Source organism: Myxine glutinosa, chromosome 4 (genome assembly GCF_964187855.1).
Source record: "Myxine glutinosa chromosome 4, kmMyxGlut1.1, whole genome shotgun sequence".
NCBI lineage: Eukaryota > Metazoa > Chordata > Myxini > Myxiniformes > Myxinidae > Myxine > Myxine glutinosa.
The window spans coordinates 212,643,532-212,657,519 of NC_136264.1; the positions used below are offsets into that span (position 1 = coordinate 212,643,532).

Here is a 13,988-nt window from a genome sequence, read left to right on the forward strand (position 1 = left end):
GAGAATTGCTGTTGGATTTGTGAGACGCATCACGACGTGGATGAGACATTGGAGTGATTCCATCTCTCCCTCCCTAGGAGGGACTGATGATGAATTGGTGATGGCAAATTTTGATGTTGAGTTGAAAATGGCAAATTTGATTGGTTAGGAGGGAGAGAAGACGAATTTGGTATATGGGAGGAACGGGGAAGACAGTAGGGATGTTTGTTGATTTGTAAAGTAGATGTTTATGGGTAGTGTTGTGTTTTGTGGATACAGTAAGGGGTAAGGGAGGGGCCATGTAGGTTACCTGGTGGGGGGGGGCGTACGATAGGAACGTACCTGTCTCACCTGGTTCCCATGTGCCCCCAGTGTGCATCACCTTACATTGCGTGCACTTTTGCGCCCTTACCACCTTACTCACTTGTTTCTTCTTTTGTCTCCCACCTCCGAGGATCTGGCTTTGGGGTAGAGAGAGAGGAGAGAGAGGTGCTGGCTGCGCAGTTGTGGGCCTGCACTTTCGCTGTTTGCTGCCGGGATCGATACACCATATGGACCGCAATGTTTGTGGCCACCCACAATGGACCGCAGTTCGTTTGCGGCCAAGCACCACCCGGGGATGGACCTATGGGTCAACGTGGCACCTATGCCATACAGGTGAACCACTTTTAGTTGACACCAAGTGCACCACAAGAAGAGCAAGAGACACCTGCAGGGTTAGGGGTTGTCGCATTTATTTTTATTCCAATGAACAATGGTGACTGCACCGATTGGTGGTGGGGTGGTGCTGTTGATGCTCGGGAAGGGTGCTCTGCACGTTATTAAAGGCCGTCGGCCACAGAGCACTCGTGGGTTGGTGTATCGATGTTGGCAAGCGCGCTCTCTCTATGCATAACATCTGCATGTGTTCCTCCAAAGACAGGTCCTGGATCGTAGTGTAAATAGCAGCGTAGTCTTGTAAATAATGCTCCCTACCGGCTGTATGTTTAGTTTGAGGATTCTTTCCGGATTCGGTTATCCTGTGGGTGTGTTTCTGTGAGGAGAAGGGTGCAACGTCGCAGGGGGACATATTTACTCATTTGTGAATATCTGTAAAACTGTCGCACTCAGGGTAGAGTTAATAGTAGAGGGAACTACATTGCGTGCCACACTAAAGTAGGTAAAAATTTATCGGGTCGGGACGCCCCGAGGGTAGAGAAGGGTGCAATGTTGCGAATATGGAATTTGGCCTCCATATCCGCTTGTAAATATTCCCCTATTTTCTCCAATACTCCCCAACTTTCCCCGATCCCCCATTCCCTAGTCAGTAGTGTAATAATGTTGCTTCTGGGACACCTCCGTTTAACATGGGAAATCCCTATCTAATGTCATTTACCCCCTTGTCTTTTTCAAAAATCATAAACACCTCTATTTCTCCCACCCTCATCTTTATGAACCTTTTGTCTGTAGTACCTATCCTTAATGTTGTTCATTAGACCACTCAAACACTACAAATATTTGTTTTCTCTTATAGACCTATCATCCTTCTTCTACATATCATCTGGCAGATTAATCTTTGACCCACTCAAACATTGACCCATTCACTTCCATATTAATTCTTTCCCTCCCTCATTGCCCCTAAACACCTATATTTCTCTCACCCTGTTCTTTACGAACCTTCTAACCTTTTGACATGTTATCCTTATTCATTAGACCACTTAAACACCTGTGATCCTTCTGACCTCATGGACCTTTTAACCTTTTACTCTTAATATCATCTGGTGAATATAACCCACTCAAACAACGACCCTACAAATATTTGTTTATGCGTGGGAAATAATTTAATTCTCCTACAACTCTCTTCACCATCTAATATATTAACAAAAAATATGTTTGAGTTTGGTTCTTTATTAAGATATTTTAACTGAGCTAAGATAAAATGGTAAACCTCCCTCAATGTTCTTGCTTGAGCGCCTCCAGTGCCACATACCATTTTTAAATTAAAGTATATATTTTCCTGACAACCATCAAAGTTTTCCGTCCACTCAAAAATATTTCCATCTTTTTTACCCAATTCACCGGTATTTAAATTAATTCTCTTATTTGTTTTGTGAACTTTTTTACCAGTTGCCTTTTCAATTATACCTATTTGATATTTTTCACATTCATTATGTTTTCCATTTATATACCAAGGTTGATTACACCTCCACTCTTTAGTCTGGTTGATACTTGGTTCTATCATTTATATAATAGTAAAAAAGGCGGCGGTAGCCCGTTAAAATCCCCAACCCCCCCCCCCTTTTTAACTTATCACTTATATATATCTTATCACTTATATATATCTTATCACTTATATATATATCTTATCACTTATATACTTATATAACCATAAGGGAGACTATCAATTCCATTTTCTAAAATAAACCTCTTATCATCAAAAGCCCCCAATGCTTTCTTATTTATCTCTTCTGAATATAATTGATGTTTATAACTTCTTATTCCATTAATCTTTCTAAACTCTTCTTTCTTTGTTGTTAAACAGTTATAATAATCCTTAAAGTTTATTGTTTCTTTAATAACATTTTTCTTTACACCTTTTAACTTCTTATCAGTCTTTTCAACGTTATTCACAATGTATTTATAAGCATAAGCCTTTGACCTCAATCCCACAAATTCACTCATAACATTTCCTCCTAATTCATCCTTGAACTTTCCAATCACCTTTTTATTTTTAGAAGAGAACAACTCACTCTCTGGACTGTAATTACTCGTGTCATAGATATTAATGTCTCTTTTCATGTCTGAATAAACATCGTTGGTATTAATTTTCAAAATAAAACTATCTGTATCCATATAAAGTAGATTAACATCATTTTGATATTTCTTCCTCAAGTTATTATAAAAGTAATCATACATTAATGACTTTGATAAATCAAGAATTGTTGTTCCAATATAAATAGGTTTGTTCATTTCAATACTCTCTTTAATCAAATGGATCGCACAAAAGTTCTCAGTAAAGACCTCAGCTCGAGTAAAACTCGGTCTATTAATTAATTTTGATGCTTGTTCCCAAGATGTTGATAGTCTGATATTTTGTCTTTTCCTCACATTCTCCATAGTCTTACCAAAGACCGCATTATTCATCAATTTATAAAAGTCTTTCTCAAAATCTGTTTTTGACTCTGTTCTTCTTTGTGTATTAAAATCAATGTACCCCTTTAACCAATGACTTTGATTGAACTTTAGAACCCTATGGATCTTCTCTACTCTTAGACCTTTTGATAAATATTGTCGCAAATTTCTTTGGTGTAGAACATAATTTTTCTTGTTATATAATGTAGTAAGTAATTTTTCTGTTGATTCACCTATATCAAACGATCGTTGATAATCACTCAACCATTCTTTCTTTGGACTTGCTTTCTCACAAGCAAATGGGAGATCTTTGTGTAGGTTATGGAGTTCCTCTGGATATTTTAAATCAATTTCAAAATAATAACCAACTTTTTCTTCATCCAATTCTTTTTGTGTAGAGATACATACATCTTGTAAAACGTTTTTGTAGTCTTTTTCCTTTACCCATCTAAGTTTTCCATAAGGAAGAGCCTGAGACATTGCCCAGCCATACAGGTTGTTCGCGTCATAGTACATCAAGTAAGAACTCTCTTTCGTTGGATCATAATTTGGAAGATATTTGTTATTTGCTTTTGCGTATCTACTCGAGCAGACTTGTGAAATTCCACCTCTTTTTGCCTTTTCAATCATCAAAAGCATATCAACATCGGTTATCAAATCCAAATCTTGTTTTGTCATTTTCAACATCGCACTCCAGGCCAATCCAGGTGCTGTGTAGTAGTGAGCAGGATCCAATCCATATCCAGTGCGACAAACAGATCTAAAGGCTTCAAATACATCGGCCAATAAAAGCACATCAGTTTTGAGATACAAATCGTGATACTCGCCAAGATTCTTGATGTTATATTTTTCCCAAACATTTTGTGCGTGTACATAATCTTTATCAGATATATGACTATTATTTAATTTGTTATAGAAATTTTCTTTTGAAGGAAGTTGTGTTTCATTGAATCTCTCAAATGAGTCCATATAGTCATAGGGGTAAATTCCCTTTTGTGTTAGAAAATCTTTATCTAAAAAATACTCTGAAAGACATGGAAACTCTTTTAGATTTTGAACCAAGTTAACCAATGGACTTGCCATGAATTTAAATGTATCAAGAAATCTGATATGAGTAATAGGAGATGTGTGAATTGTTTTTGTGAATGAAATGTATTTCTGATCCGTGTTTGGAATTGCTGAGATACTTCCAGAAGTCTTTGAGAGTTCCTTGATAAATAGATGTGTATCATAATGAGCGTTGTTATGAAGAAAGACAGGAATGAAAGAGGGGAGTTGATAATTAATATTACAACTTTGATGAGCCGGACCTCTATATTTACCAGTGAGATGACAATGGTCTCTAACCTTTAGACCTTTACCAATTTTCTCCTCACAAATATGACAGACATTGTTTTTTATAAATTCCCTTTTTTCTTTACTTGTTAAGGACATTGGTTTATTGGTTTCTCTCATTATCTTGGTTAATCGAACACAGTCTTTTTCTAGTCGTTTCACAAACTCCTCTGGGGTATTTGAGCCTCTATACATCTCTAACTTGTTATATTTATCACCAACGGATGATTTGATATAATAACAAAAACCACAAGGAGTATGTTTTTGATATTTATTTGTGTATGATTCTTTTGGATCTTGAGAAGCAGTATCAATTTTTTCTAAAATACTTTCAAAATCAGCATATATAACAAATGGATGTTTGATCTTTTTATTTTCATCTTTGAATGTGATCTTTGAGCCTTCTTTAGGCATATTGATTACCGTTGATTTATGTTCGCCACAATAATTTGAATGTTTATCTAATCTTTCTTGTGAATTGAAGAAGTTAAGACAACGCAAACAAATATATATTTTATTTGTTCTCTTACAGACTTGTGGTTTTATTAATTTAGCAATATCTTTGATGTATGTATAATGTGAATTTTCGTCTGAATTAAAATATAGAAGATTAATATGAGTTTGTTTACAATTGTCAGAAAGCTTTAAAACCTGAATGTTGTTTGTTTCTGTTAGACCATAAACATTAACTGATAAATTATTCATCTTTTCAAATTTAGGAATATCATTTAAAGTCATCGGAAACTTTAGATCTTTCGTATTTAATGTATTCTCATATTTTTTATAATGAGATACTCTTTCATCATGAAAATGTGGAGGATGTAAGTGTGCTAAAATAGACCAGAGAAAACATTTATTGTCTTTATTTTTGATATTGATAACTGCTTTTCTATTTTTGATAACACTGGGTAAATCAATGTAAGAAGAAGCTTTTAGAGGATCTGATTTAAGAATATGAATGTCTATGTAAATAATTTTTCCTATATTGAATCCACTTCCTACGATTGAATTATCCACATCTTGCTCTTGTTTAATAAGTTCATCATAGACTCCTGATGTTTTAAAATCTTGATATGAAGATATAAAGTGTGGCTCAGTTCTCATGTATGGTGCATCTATAACTCCTTCATCCTTTGTCATTTCTAATTTTACTCCCATATAAAATTTAAGTGGTTTCATTTCCTTTAGTGTTTTTTCAATCAACGTTTGAACAGCAGGTTTAACTATTTCTACAGCATCAACTATAGACTCTGGTTCAGGAGGTTTGAAGTTAAAGACTCTTATTTTAATATGTCCTTTGAATGCTCCATCAGAGTTTTTAGTTGTGATAAAATTTGATAAATGTAGATTTGTTTTAAGATGTATTTTGAAGCCTTTCTTGAGGATATTTTTATTACATGTAGAACAGTGTTTTGTTTCAGGTGGAAGAGGGGAAAGTTTGTTTAAAATGTTGTATGTATGTTTTGCGGTGAGAATATGTTGTTTATAATATTTTACTTCCTTCTCGCAAGTATCACAATAAACCATATTTATAGCGTGAGAAAACGTGGTGTTTTATATATATCACTGTGCTTAAAATAAAACACTTTTGAGCTTTACAGCTCCGTTTTATATATATCGCTGTGCTTAAACTAAAACACTTTTTCACTCAGAGTCATCTAAGTCATAACTATCACATGAATACTCAGAATCATACTCAGAGTCATCAATAAAGCTACTCTCATAACTATCATTTGAGCACAAACTATTAGTATCATAACTATCATCTGTGTTCAATGAAATACTATCATCACCATCGTCCAAGTTCAATGAAATACTATCATCACTATCGTCTGAGTTCAATGAAATAGTAAAATCTTCACTGCTGTATTGACTCATATTTAATTAGCAAGAAAAATATTCCCATCAATATCTATATACTTTCTTTCATTAACAGATTCAATCTCTACAATTTTTATATCAAAAGTTATCTTTAAATAATCTCTAACTATCATAGAACGAAATGACATTTCACCAGAAATATTAACATCATTCATTTTACTTAGATCTACACCCTTTGGATTATTAAAGAAAATACAAATGTCTCCTCTAGAATTATTAATGGTCTTATCATTCTTTTTCAAAGTATCGTGGTCAATCACTTTTTCAAGCTTTGAATAAATTGCCAGGAGTAGAGGAGAAACTTTTGTTAGATTTACTTTAATGGATGTCTTTCCAGGTATAGTTAGAGCTCTTCCTTTAAATGAAATAGAGGGGCTCATGTTATTTTCCATAACTGGTTTTACCCAAAAATTTCCATATTTATCTTTGTTCAATTTAACATCTTTGACATATTTTTCTATATCTTCCACCGAAGTAGAGATTGATTGAAATTTGTCTTTTGTGCTTTGAAACATTGTATTTATTAATGAATAAACTTGCGTTTAGTTTAAGTAAAAATTTACCACATAAATATGATAAGTTCTGAAGGATATTTAGAATTTCCAGACTCTCCATATGATAAATTAGAGAATTGTCCGGCTTGTGATAGAGTGGGGCTTAATGATGAGGATTCATATAAACAATGTATTTTCTGTGATTTAATTTTAATTAATGATAATAAGAAATATAAAAAAATATATAACTCTTTTAAATTAGAACCAAAAATGAATTACTTTACAAGATTAATAAGAGAGATGAATGTTAAGTATTGTGATGATAATACACCATTTCTTTCAAGGGAAGAGACTAATTGTATTGAGGAAATGTATAAGGGTTTAATGATATTTATTATTCAAAATAATTTTAATGGAAATGTTAATACAAGATACTATATAAATAAAATAATGGATTATTTTGAAATTAAACCCGAACTCAGGATAAAATATAGAGTTTCTCAAATAGCTCAAAAAAAGTTGGATAACTTGTTTTCCAAATATATAAATGAATGATTTTTTACCCGTTTGGGAAAATAAGATAAAATTTAATAACCATAAAAACATTCCAAATTCATTGAGATGTCTAATAGTTGGTTCAAGCGGATGTGGAAAAACCTGTTTACTTTTAAAGATGCTCCTTGGTTCTAATTTTTTAGATTATGATAATTTAATAATTTTTACAAAGTCAAGTTTTCAACCCGAGTATCAACTACTCTCACAGGGTTTTAATGCGGGTCTTAAAAAGGAAGACATTATCGGTTTATTTAAACTTCAAAACAAACTAAATGATTATAATATTGATGATATAATACAATTATTTTGTGATACACAGAAATCAAAATCGAAACCCATAACTTGTATTCTCAGTGATAATACGGATGATATACCTTCACCTCAAGATTTAGATAAATCAAAAAAGAACCTTGTCATCTTTGATGATTGTGTTAATGAGAGAAACCAAACAGTAATGGATAGCTACTATACAAGAGGGAGACATTCTTCTTGTAATTGTATATATCTTAGTCAATCATATTTTCAACTCCCTCGACGCTCAATAAGAAACAATGCCAATACTTTTATTTTATTTAAGTTAAATTCAATAGATGTAAATAATTTTTGGAGAGATAATTGCTCTACGTTATGTAGTAAAAAAGAATTTGAAAATTATATGAAACACACGATTGGAAAATATAAATATATTGTTGTGAAACAAGATGAGATACTAAATGATATTTTTCAATAAATAAATACAGAAAATGAATACTGAAGAAAGAGAAAGAAAGTTTAAGGAACATCAACAATTAGTTTCAAAAGTTGTTAAACAACAGGAAGAGATAAAGAAGAAACGGAGACAGAAACTAACTGGTGAAGAAGCCTTTGAAAGAAAACAAGAGAAATTCTTTAAACCACTTTTGAAAACTCAACACCCTACAGTTCCCACGGTAGAATTTACTCCGAAAAAACTTCAAATGCTCAAAGATTTTAGTCAGATAACAAAACAAGAACTTGGTGAATTAGAATATGATGACGAGGGATTATTTCGGAAACTTGAGGAGGTAAATCAACCCCCTAATTATGTTGTGGAAGCTCTTCAAAACAATGAATATTCGGCGGGTTCAAAAACCAGAGCAGGTCTCATTCCAACAGAAGAACCAGCAGTGTTTCATCTTGTGGAAGAAAAGGTATTGATATTTAATGATGAATTGATGTTCTTGAGTTCTACTCAACCAAATGTTAAATTAACTCCAAGATTAATGTTTCTTCTAACAAACCCCGGATTCAGCGGTTCAAAATATTTTGAGGAACCACTTGATATGGAAAGAGAGGAAGATAGGGTATATATTGAGTTGCTAAATGCACTTGATTATGGAGTTTCTGTTGCTGGTAAAAGTAAGAAGAATGAGAAGGAGAAACATATTATTGATGCTTTAAGTAAGCTTGGTTCGGGTGTTAGTTTTCTTCCAAATGACCCATCACAATTAGTTAATAGGCTATTATTGTTGTTAGGTAGTAAGAAGGCTGGAAACAACAATTGTTTTAATGAATCCTCAGCCATTTTAGATCAGTTGATGAACATGAAAATAATTAATAAATGTCAATACAAAGATATTTTATTAGATATTAAATAAGATGAGAAGCACAATTCTTAGTTTTAATTTCACAACGAGCGATTACACAGCTTCATTCCCTTACCCACTACAACTTGACCCCCTTACCTCATATGAGGCATCTTTGTTGTCAATGGAAACTTACAATACCCTTTTTAATATCACAGAGAAAAACAACAAGTTTAGTTATAATCCAGGAAGTGGATATAAAACTATAACCGTTTCACCTGGAGCTTACGAGATTTCTCAAATATCTTCAGAAGTCTCTCGCCTTATGAAAGAAAAAGGTGATGAACCAAAAAATATTGTAATAGATATTCAAAAACACACTTCAAAATCAACTATTAAACTTAAAAATAATTATAAAGTTGATTTCACGATTGAAAATTCGTTTAGAGAGCTATTGGGTTTCTCTTCAAAAAAGATTGAAAATAACGGGACGTTTTACAGTGATAATGTTATCCAAATATCCTCCGGTATAAATTCAGTATTAATTCATTGTGATTTGATTGATGGTGCTTATAACGATGGAATAAGAACAAATACAATATTTTCATTCAGTGCATACTCAACCCCGATTGGTTATAAATTTAATATGGAACCAAAAAATCTTGTCTATTTACCTGTGTCAGGAAAAACCATATACAGAGTAAATTTTAGGATAACCGACCAAGATAATCGTATGATATCCTTTAATGATGAAATTATATCCATCAGAATTCACCTACGTGAAGTTTTTCAATAAATAAATAATGGTTATTGTGAGAAAACACGAGTTGGGAAAATATAAAATAATTACAGGGGAGGGCATGTTCCTTTCACCAGACTATACAAGGTATGTGGGTAGAGGATACTATAAACCTAAGAGACAACGAGGTGTAGGTCATCAATTTCGAAATAAAGGAGATGGGATAATTGATACTCTAATGGGTATTGGTTCAACCATCCTTAAACATAAAGACCTAATTGGTTCAACTGCTTCTGCCGTGGGCTCCGTTGCGGGTGCTATAAAGAGTATAAAAGATGCTCAAAAGGAGTCTCATAAATTACAAGCAATCAAAGAAATAAAAAAAGGTAAAACTCAACTATCTTCACAAGAACGACAAAAAATCATTAAAATACTTGGGTCAGGGTTTCAACAATTTTAATGCTATATAAATACAAGTATGGAAGCGATTGATAGTATCTATGATTTGGATGATACGATTATCATTTCAAACTCCACTAAAAAGGAAGACTATTTTAAGGTAAATGCTATAACAGGAACAGACTGGAATTCAAACGGAACAAAAAGTTTTGAAATAAATAATCAACAAACTTACTTGAATATAGCTGATAGTTTCTTGCTGTGTAAATTTAAATTCACTAAGGCTGCGAATAATACTAATGCTACACTCGTAAATGATTTCTTCTGGAAAATGTTTGACAGTGTCCGCCTGTATATTGGAACACAAGAGGTTGAAGCGGTTGATTATGTCTCTGCTACATCTGAAATGATGAAATTTACACTATATTCGTTTAGTGATAGAATGGGTAAGGGAGCTGTTGAGGGTTTTATTCCTGATATGTCAACGGGTACAAACGCAGACCCTGGTTATAGTCAAAGGAAGTCAATGTATAATGATGACGCAAAAGCTGAGAATAGTTTTACCGTAGCAGTACCTCTGAAAGGTATATTTGGATTTTGTGATTATGATAAAGTTTTGTATGGGCTTAAAATTAGATTTCAACTACAAAGGAATGATAATGTAAATAGATTGCTTTTTGGGGATGAAAATGCTTTTGGAGAAAATAATAAATTTGTTATTAATGATTTGTGTTGGTATATCAGTGAATATACTCCTAATCTTAAAACGGAAGAGATGTTAAATAGAAGACTTAACTCAAAGAAACCGCTAAATGTATCATACCTTAAAAGAAGATGTCAACACGTTAAACTGGAACACACTACCTACACTTGGAATTTAGGTGTTCTTCAAGGAAAGCCACGATACCTCTGGCTCATTTTTAAAAAACCAGATGGAGAGGACGGTACTAATAAGAATAATGCCCTGAGTGATAATGCAAAGGTGAAACAACTTCGGGTTTCTCTTGATGGCACATTTTATCCGCGAGATAGATTGGAAATTGATTGGGAAAAAAATGATTATGCGGAAGCCTACAAGTCCTACCAAAAGGTGTGTGAAAGTAATGGTAATAATGATCCTATTTTGGATATGGTTGCGTTTCAAAAACTTTATACAATCTACGCAATTGACCTGAGTTCTCAAAAGGAAACTATAAAGTCTAATCGAGTGGATACTTCTCTATACATTGAAAGAGGGGAGAGTGAAGAGGTTAATGCATATTGTTTGCTTTTGGAGGAAACAGAATTACAGATTAATACAGATAATGGTGTTATGATTAATATCACATAGGTTTTTTCTCATAAATAAATGGTTGGGGTATATGTTAATCAAATCAATCTTAATAAATTAACATCTTGTATTCAAAATCAAAAGCCTTGTATTATTAATGTTAATACAATTCAAAGAAAAGGAGCTGTAAGAATTGATGTTTTACTCACACACACACAAGTAAAAACACTAAATGATGTTGGATCACTTAAAATTAAAATGACGAAACCTATGTTAAAGAAATATTCAATAGACGAGTCAAGAGGAGGATTTCTCCCGTTTCTAATTCCTTTATTTGCTGGTTTAAGTGCGGCGGGAGCATTGACTGGTGGTATTTCAGCAGCGGTAAAAACTGCTAACGAAAGGAAGGCACAACTAAAAGCTCAAAAAGAATTGGAAAGACATAACAAGGAGTTGGAGAAACAAATTAGTGGAAGTGGTGTAATTGTAGATTTTGCTCAAAAACTTGAAAGTCTACCTGATAAAGCTAGATTGTTGGTTGGAGATATGCTTTCCTCTATCGCTCAAGCGGGTGTTAAACTAACTAAACGGGGTAATGGATTGTATCTTTCTCATAAATAAATGGATAAATGGTTTAAACAATTTGGAAAGAATACAACGTCAAATATAGAACTAGCTAAGTATTGTAAAACACTAAAAATTGATAATGTGGTTATTTGTATGAGAGATGAATTAACACATATAAATAAGAATACAAAGAATATTATTATGAATTTAGACACACAGAATGGTTCTCATTGGGTTTGTATTCATAATAGTCAGGATAAATATTATTTTGATAGTTATGGTATGCCACCACCTGTTGAAGTAATACAATTCTTACAGAATGGTGTTTATCAAACATTCCAAGTTCAAGAAATTAATTCTAAATGTTGTGGCCAATTATGTTTATATGTATTATTTCAACTCAACAATAATGAAAATTTTTATGATATCATTTTTTATCTAATATAAATGACCTATGTTGGAAAAGATGGTTCTATCTTTGGAAAATCCTCTCAGGATAATGATTTATCAAATTATTATACAAAGGCACAGGCTGAACGACAAAAATATAGTGTAAGTAAAAATATTAATATGAAGAATACTTATAAATTAATCAATTATCCAAACCCTACAGATGCGAATGACTTGATTAGATTCAGTGATTTATCACAATATATATCTTTAAAGAAAACAGCACGTTTTGTGAAACAAGTAAAATTTACAACCACAACACCTGGTTATACTGACCATACACCTTTCCTCATTGAATTTAACTACCTGCTTACAATTAAATTTTATAAAGAAGGACATTTAGTTAATATGCGAATTAATAAATGGGGGTATGATATGCCTGATTTAGGGTATAATTGGTCTTTTTCAATAAACATAGAAGACCTACATGATTTAAATCAGTCTCGTAAAGAAGAATATTATCCACTTGGTGAAGATAAGGATTTATGTGGAAGTACAATTAGTAAACAACAAATACGTGATTTTAAGAAAATAAAAATATATGATAGTATAGCGATGGTTCGCATGACAAAGAAGGAAGGTAATGAGATAAGGATAGAAAGCCGAGGAATACAAACCGATTTGGTAGTGGGAAGATGGGGTGGTATTACCTGTCATAATATTAATCTCACATATATTTCTGATACATAAATGGCAGGAAGAAGACTACAAGAGAATTATAATTTTTGTATTCAAGGATACCTACAAGAAAAGGGTGCTCGGTATTACATACCTTATGATTTGGAGCATATACATGGGAATTTTGTCATAAAAAACTGGCCTTATACTGATATTGTTAAACCCACAAATAGAGACTTGTTTAAAATATTAAATAAAAATGAACTTCTCAAAGTTATGAAATATAAAACTCTTTTAGAAATCGTCAACAAATCTTATTGGTATCCTATTATGAGAAAAATAATTATAGATACAAGAATATCTCAAAATCCAGATGAGTATATGTATAATATTCTTTGGGGTTCAAACTCAAGGGTAGCAAGGGATGAGGAAGGAGTTGAAGAAGAGAAGGAGGAAAGAGAGAAAAAGGAGAAGGAGGAAAGGGAGAGGGAGGAGAAGGAGGAGAGGGAGAAAAAGGAGAAGGAGGAAAGGGAGAAAAGGGAGAAAAAGGAGAAGGAGGAGAGGGAGAAAATGGAGGAGGAGGAGAGGGAGCAAAGAGAGAGGGAGGAAAAATATAAAAAGATGGAAATCACTGAGATTCATAAAAGATTGAGTGTATTAAAGCAAATAAATCAATCTCAACGCACCGAAGAGGAAATTAAAGAATTAACAACTCTTATGAAGATAATGGTTTCAAAAATAAGAACGTCAATGTCTTCAATTTCAGAGATTTAAACGAGAAAGTGGTGAAGAAGAAGAAGAAGAAGAAGGAAAAGATTATGTGATTGATGATGTTGGTGTCATTGACTTTAGTTAGTTTTTATTTGTAAATAAATGGAGGAGAGAGTGAAGGCATTCCTTAGGATTCTTTATGTTTTAAAAATAAAGATTGAAATGTATATGTTGAAAACCAAAAAGGTTTTGATACTCTGTCGGAATTTTTCTGATAAATAAATATGAGTTATTGTCTCAAATGTAAAAAGAAAACTAAATCTAAAAATATCTCT

The 13,988-nt window shown here is 32.8% G+C and overlaps 1 protein-coding gene across 1 annotated transcript in view; it reads left to right on the forward strand.

Moving 5' to 3' along the window:
- Positions 1 to 227: 227 nt before the first annotated feature.
- DIS3L2 (DIS3 like 3'-5' exoribonuclease 2) overlaps positions 228 to 13,988 on the forward strand; it is a 586,325-nt gene continuing 572,564 nt past the window's right edge. The window contains exon 1 of the mRNA XM_078776999.1: positions 228 to 636. Coding sequence (XP_078633125.1) covers positions 531 to 636 — 106 coding nt within the window. The 5' untranslated portion in view covers positions 228 to 530. The remainder of the gene's footprint in view (positions 637 to 13,988) is intronic.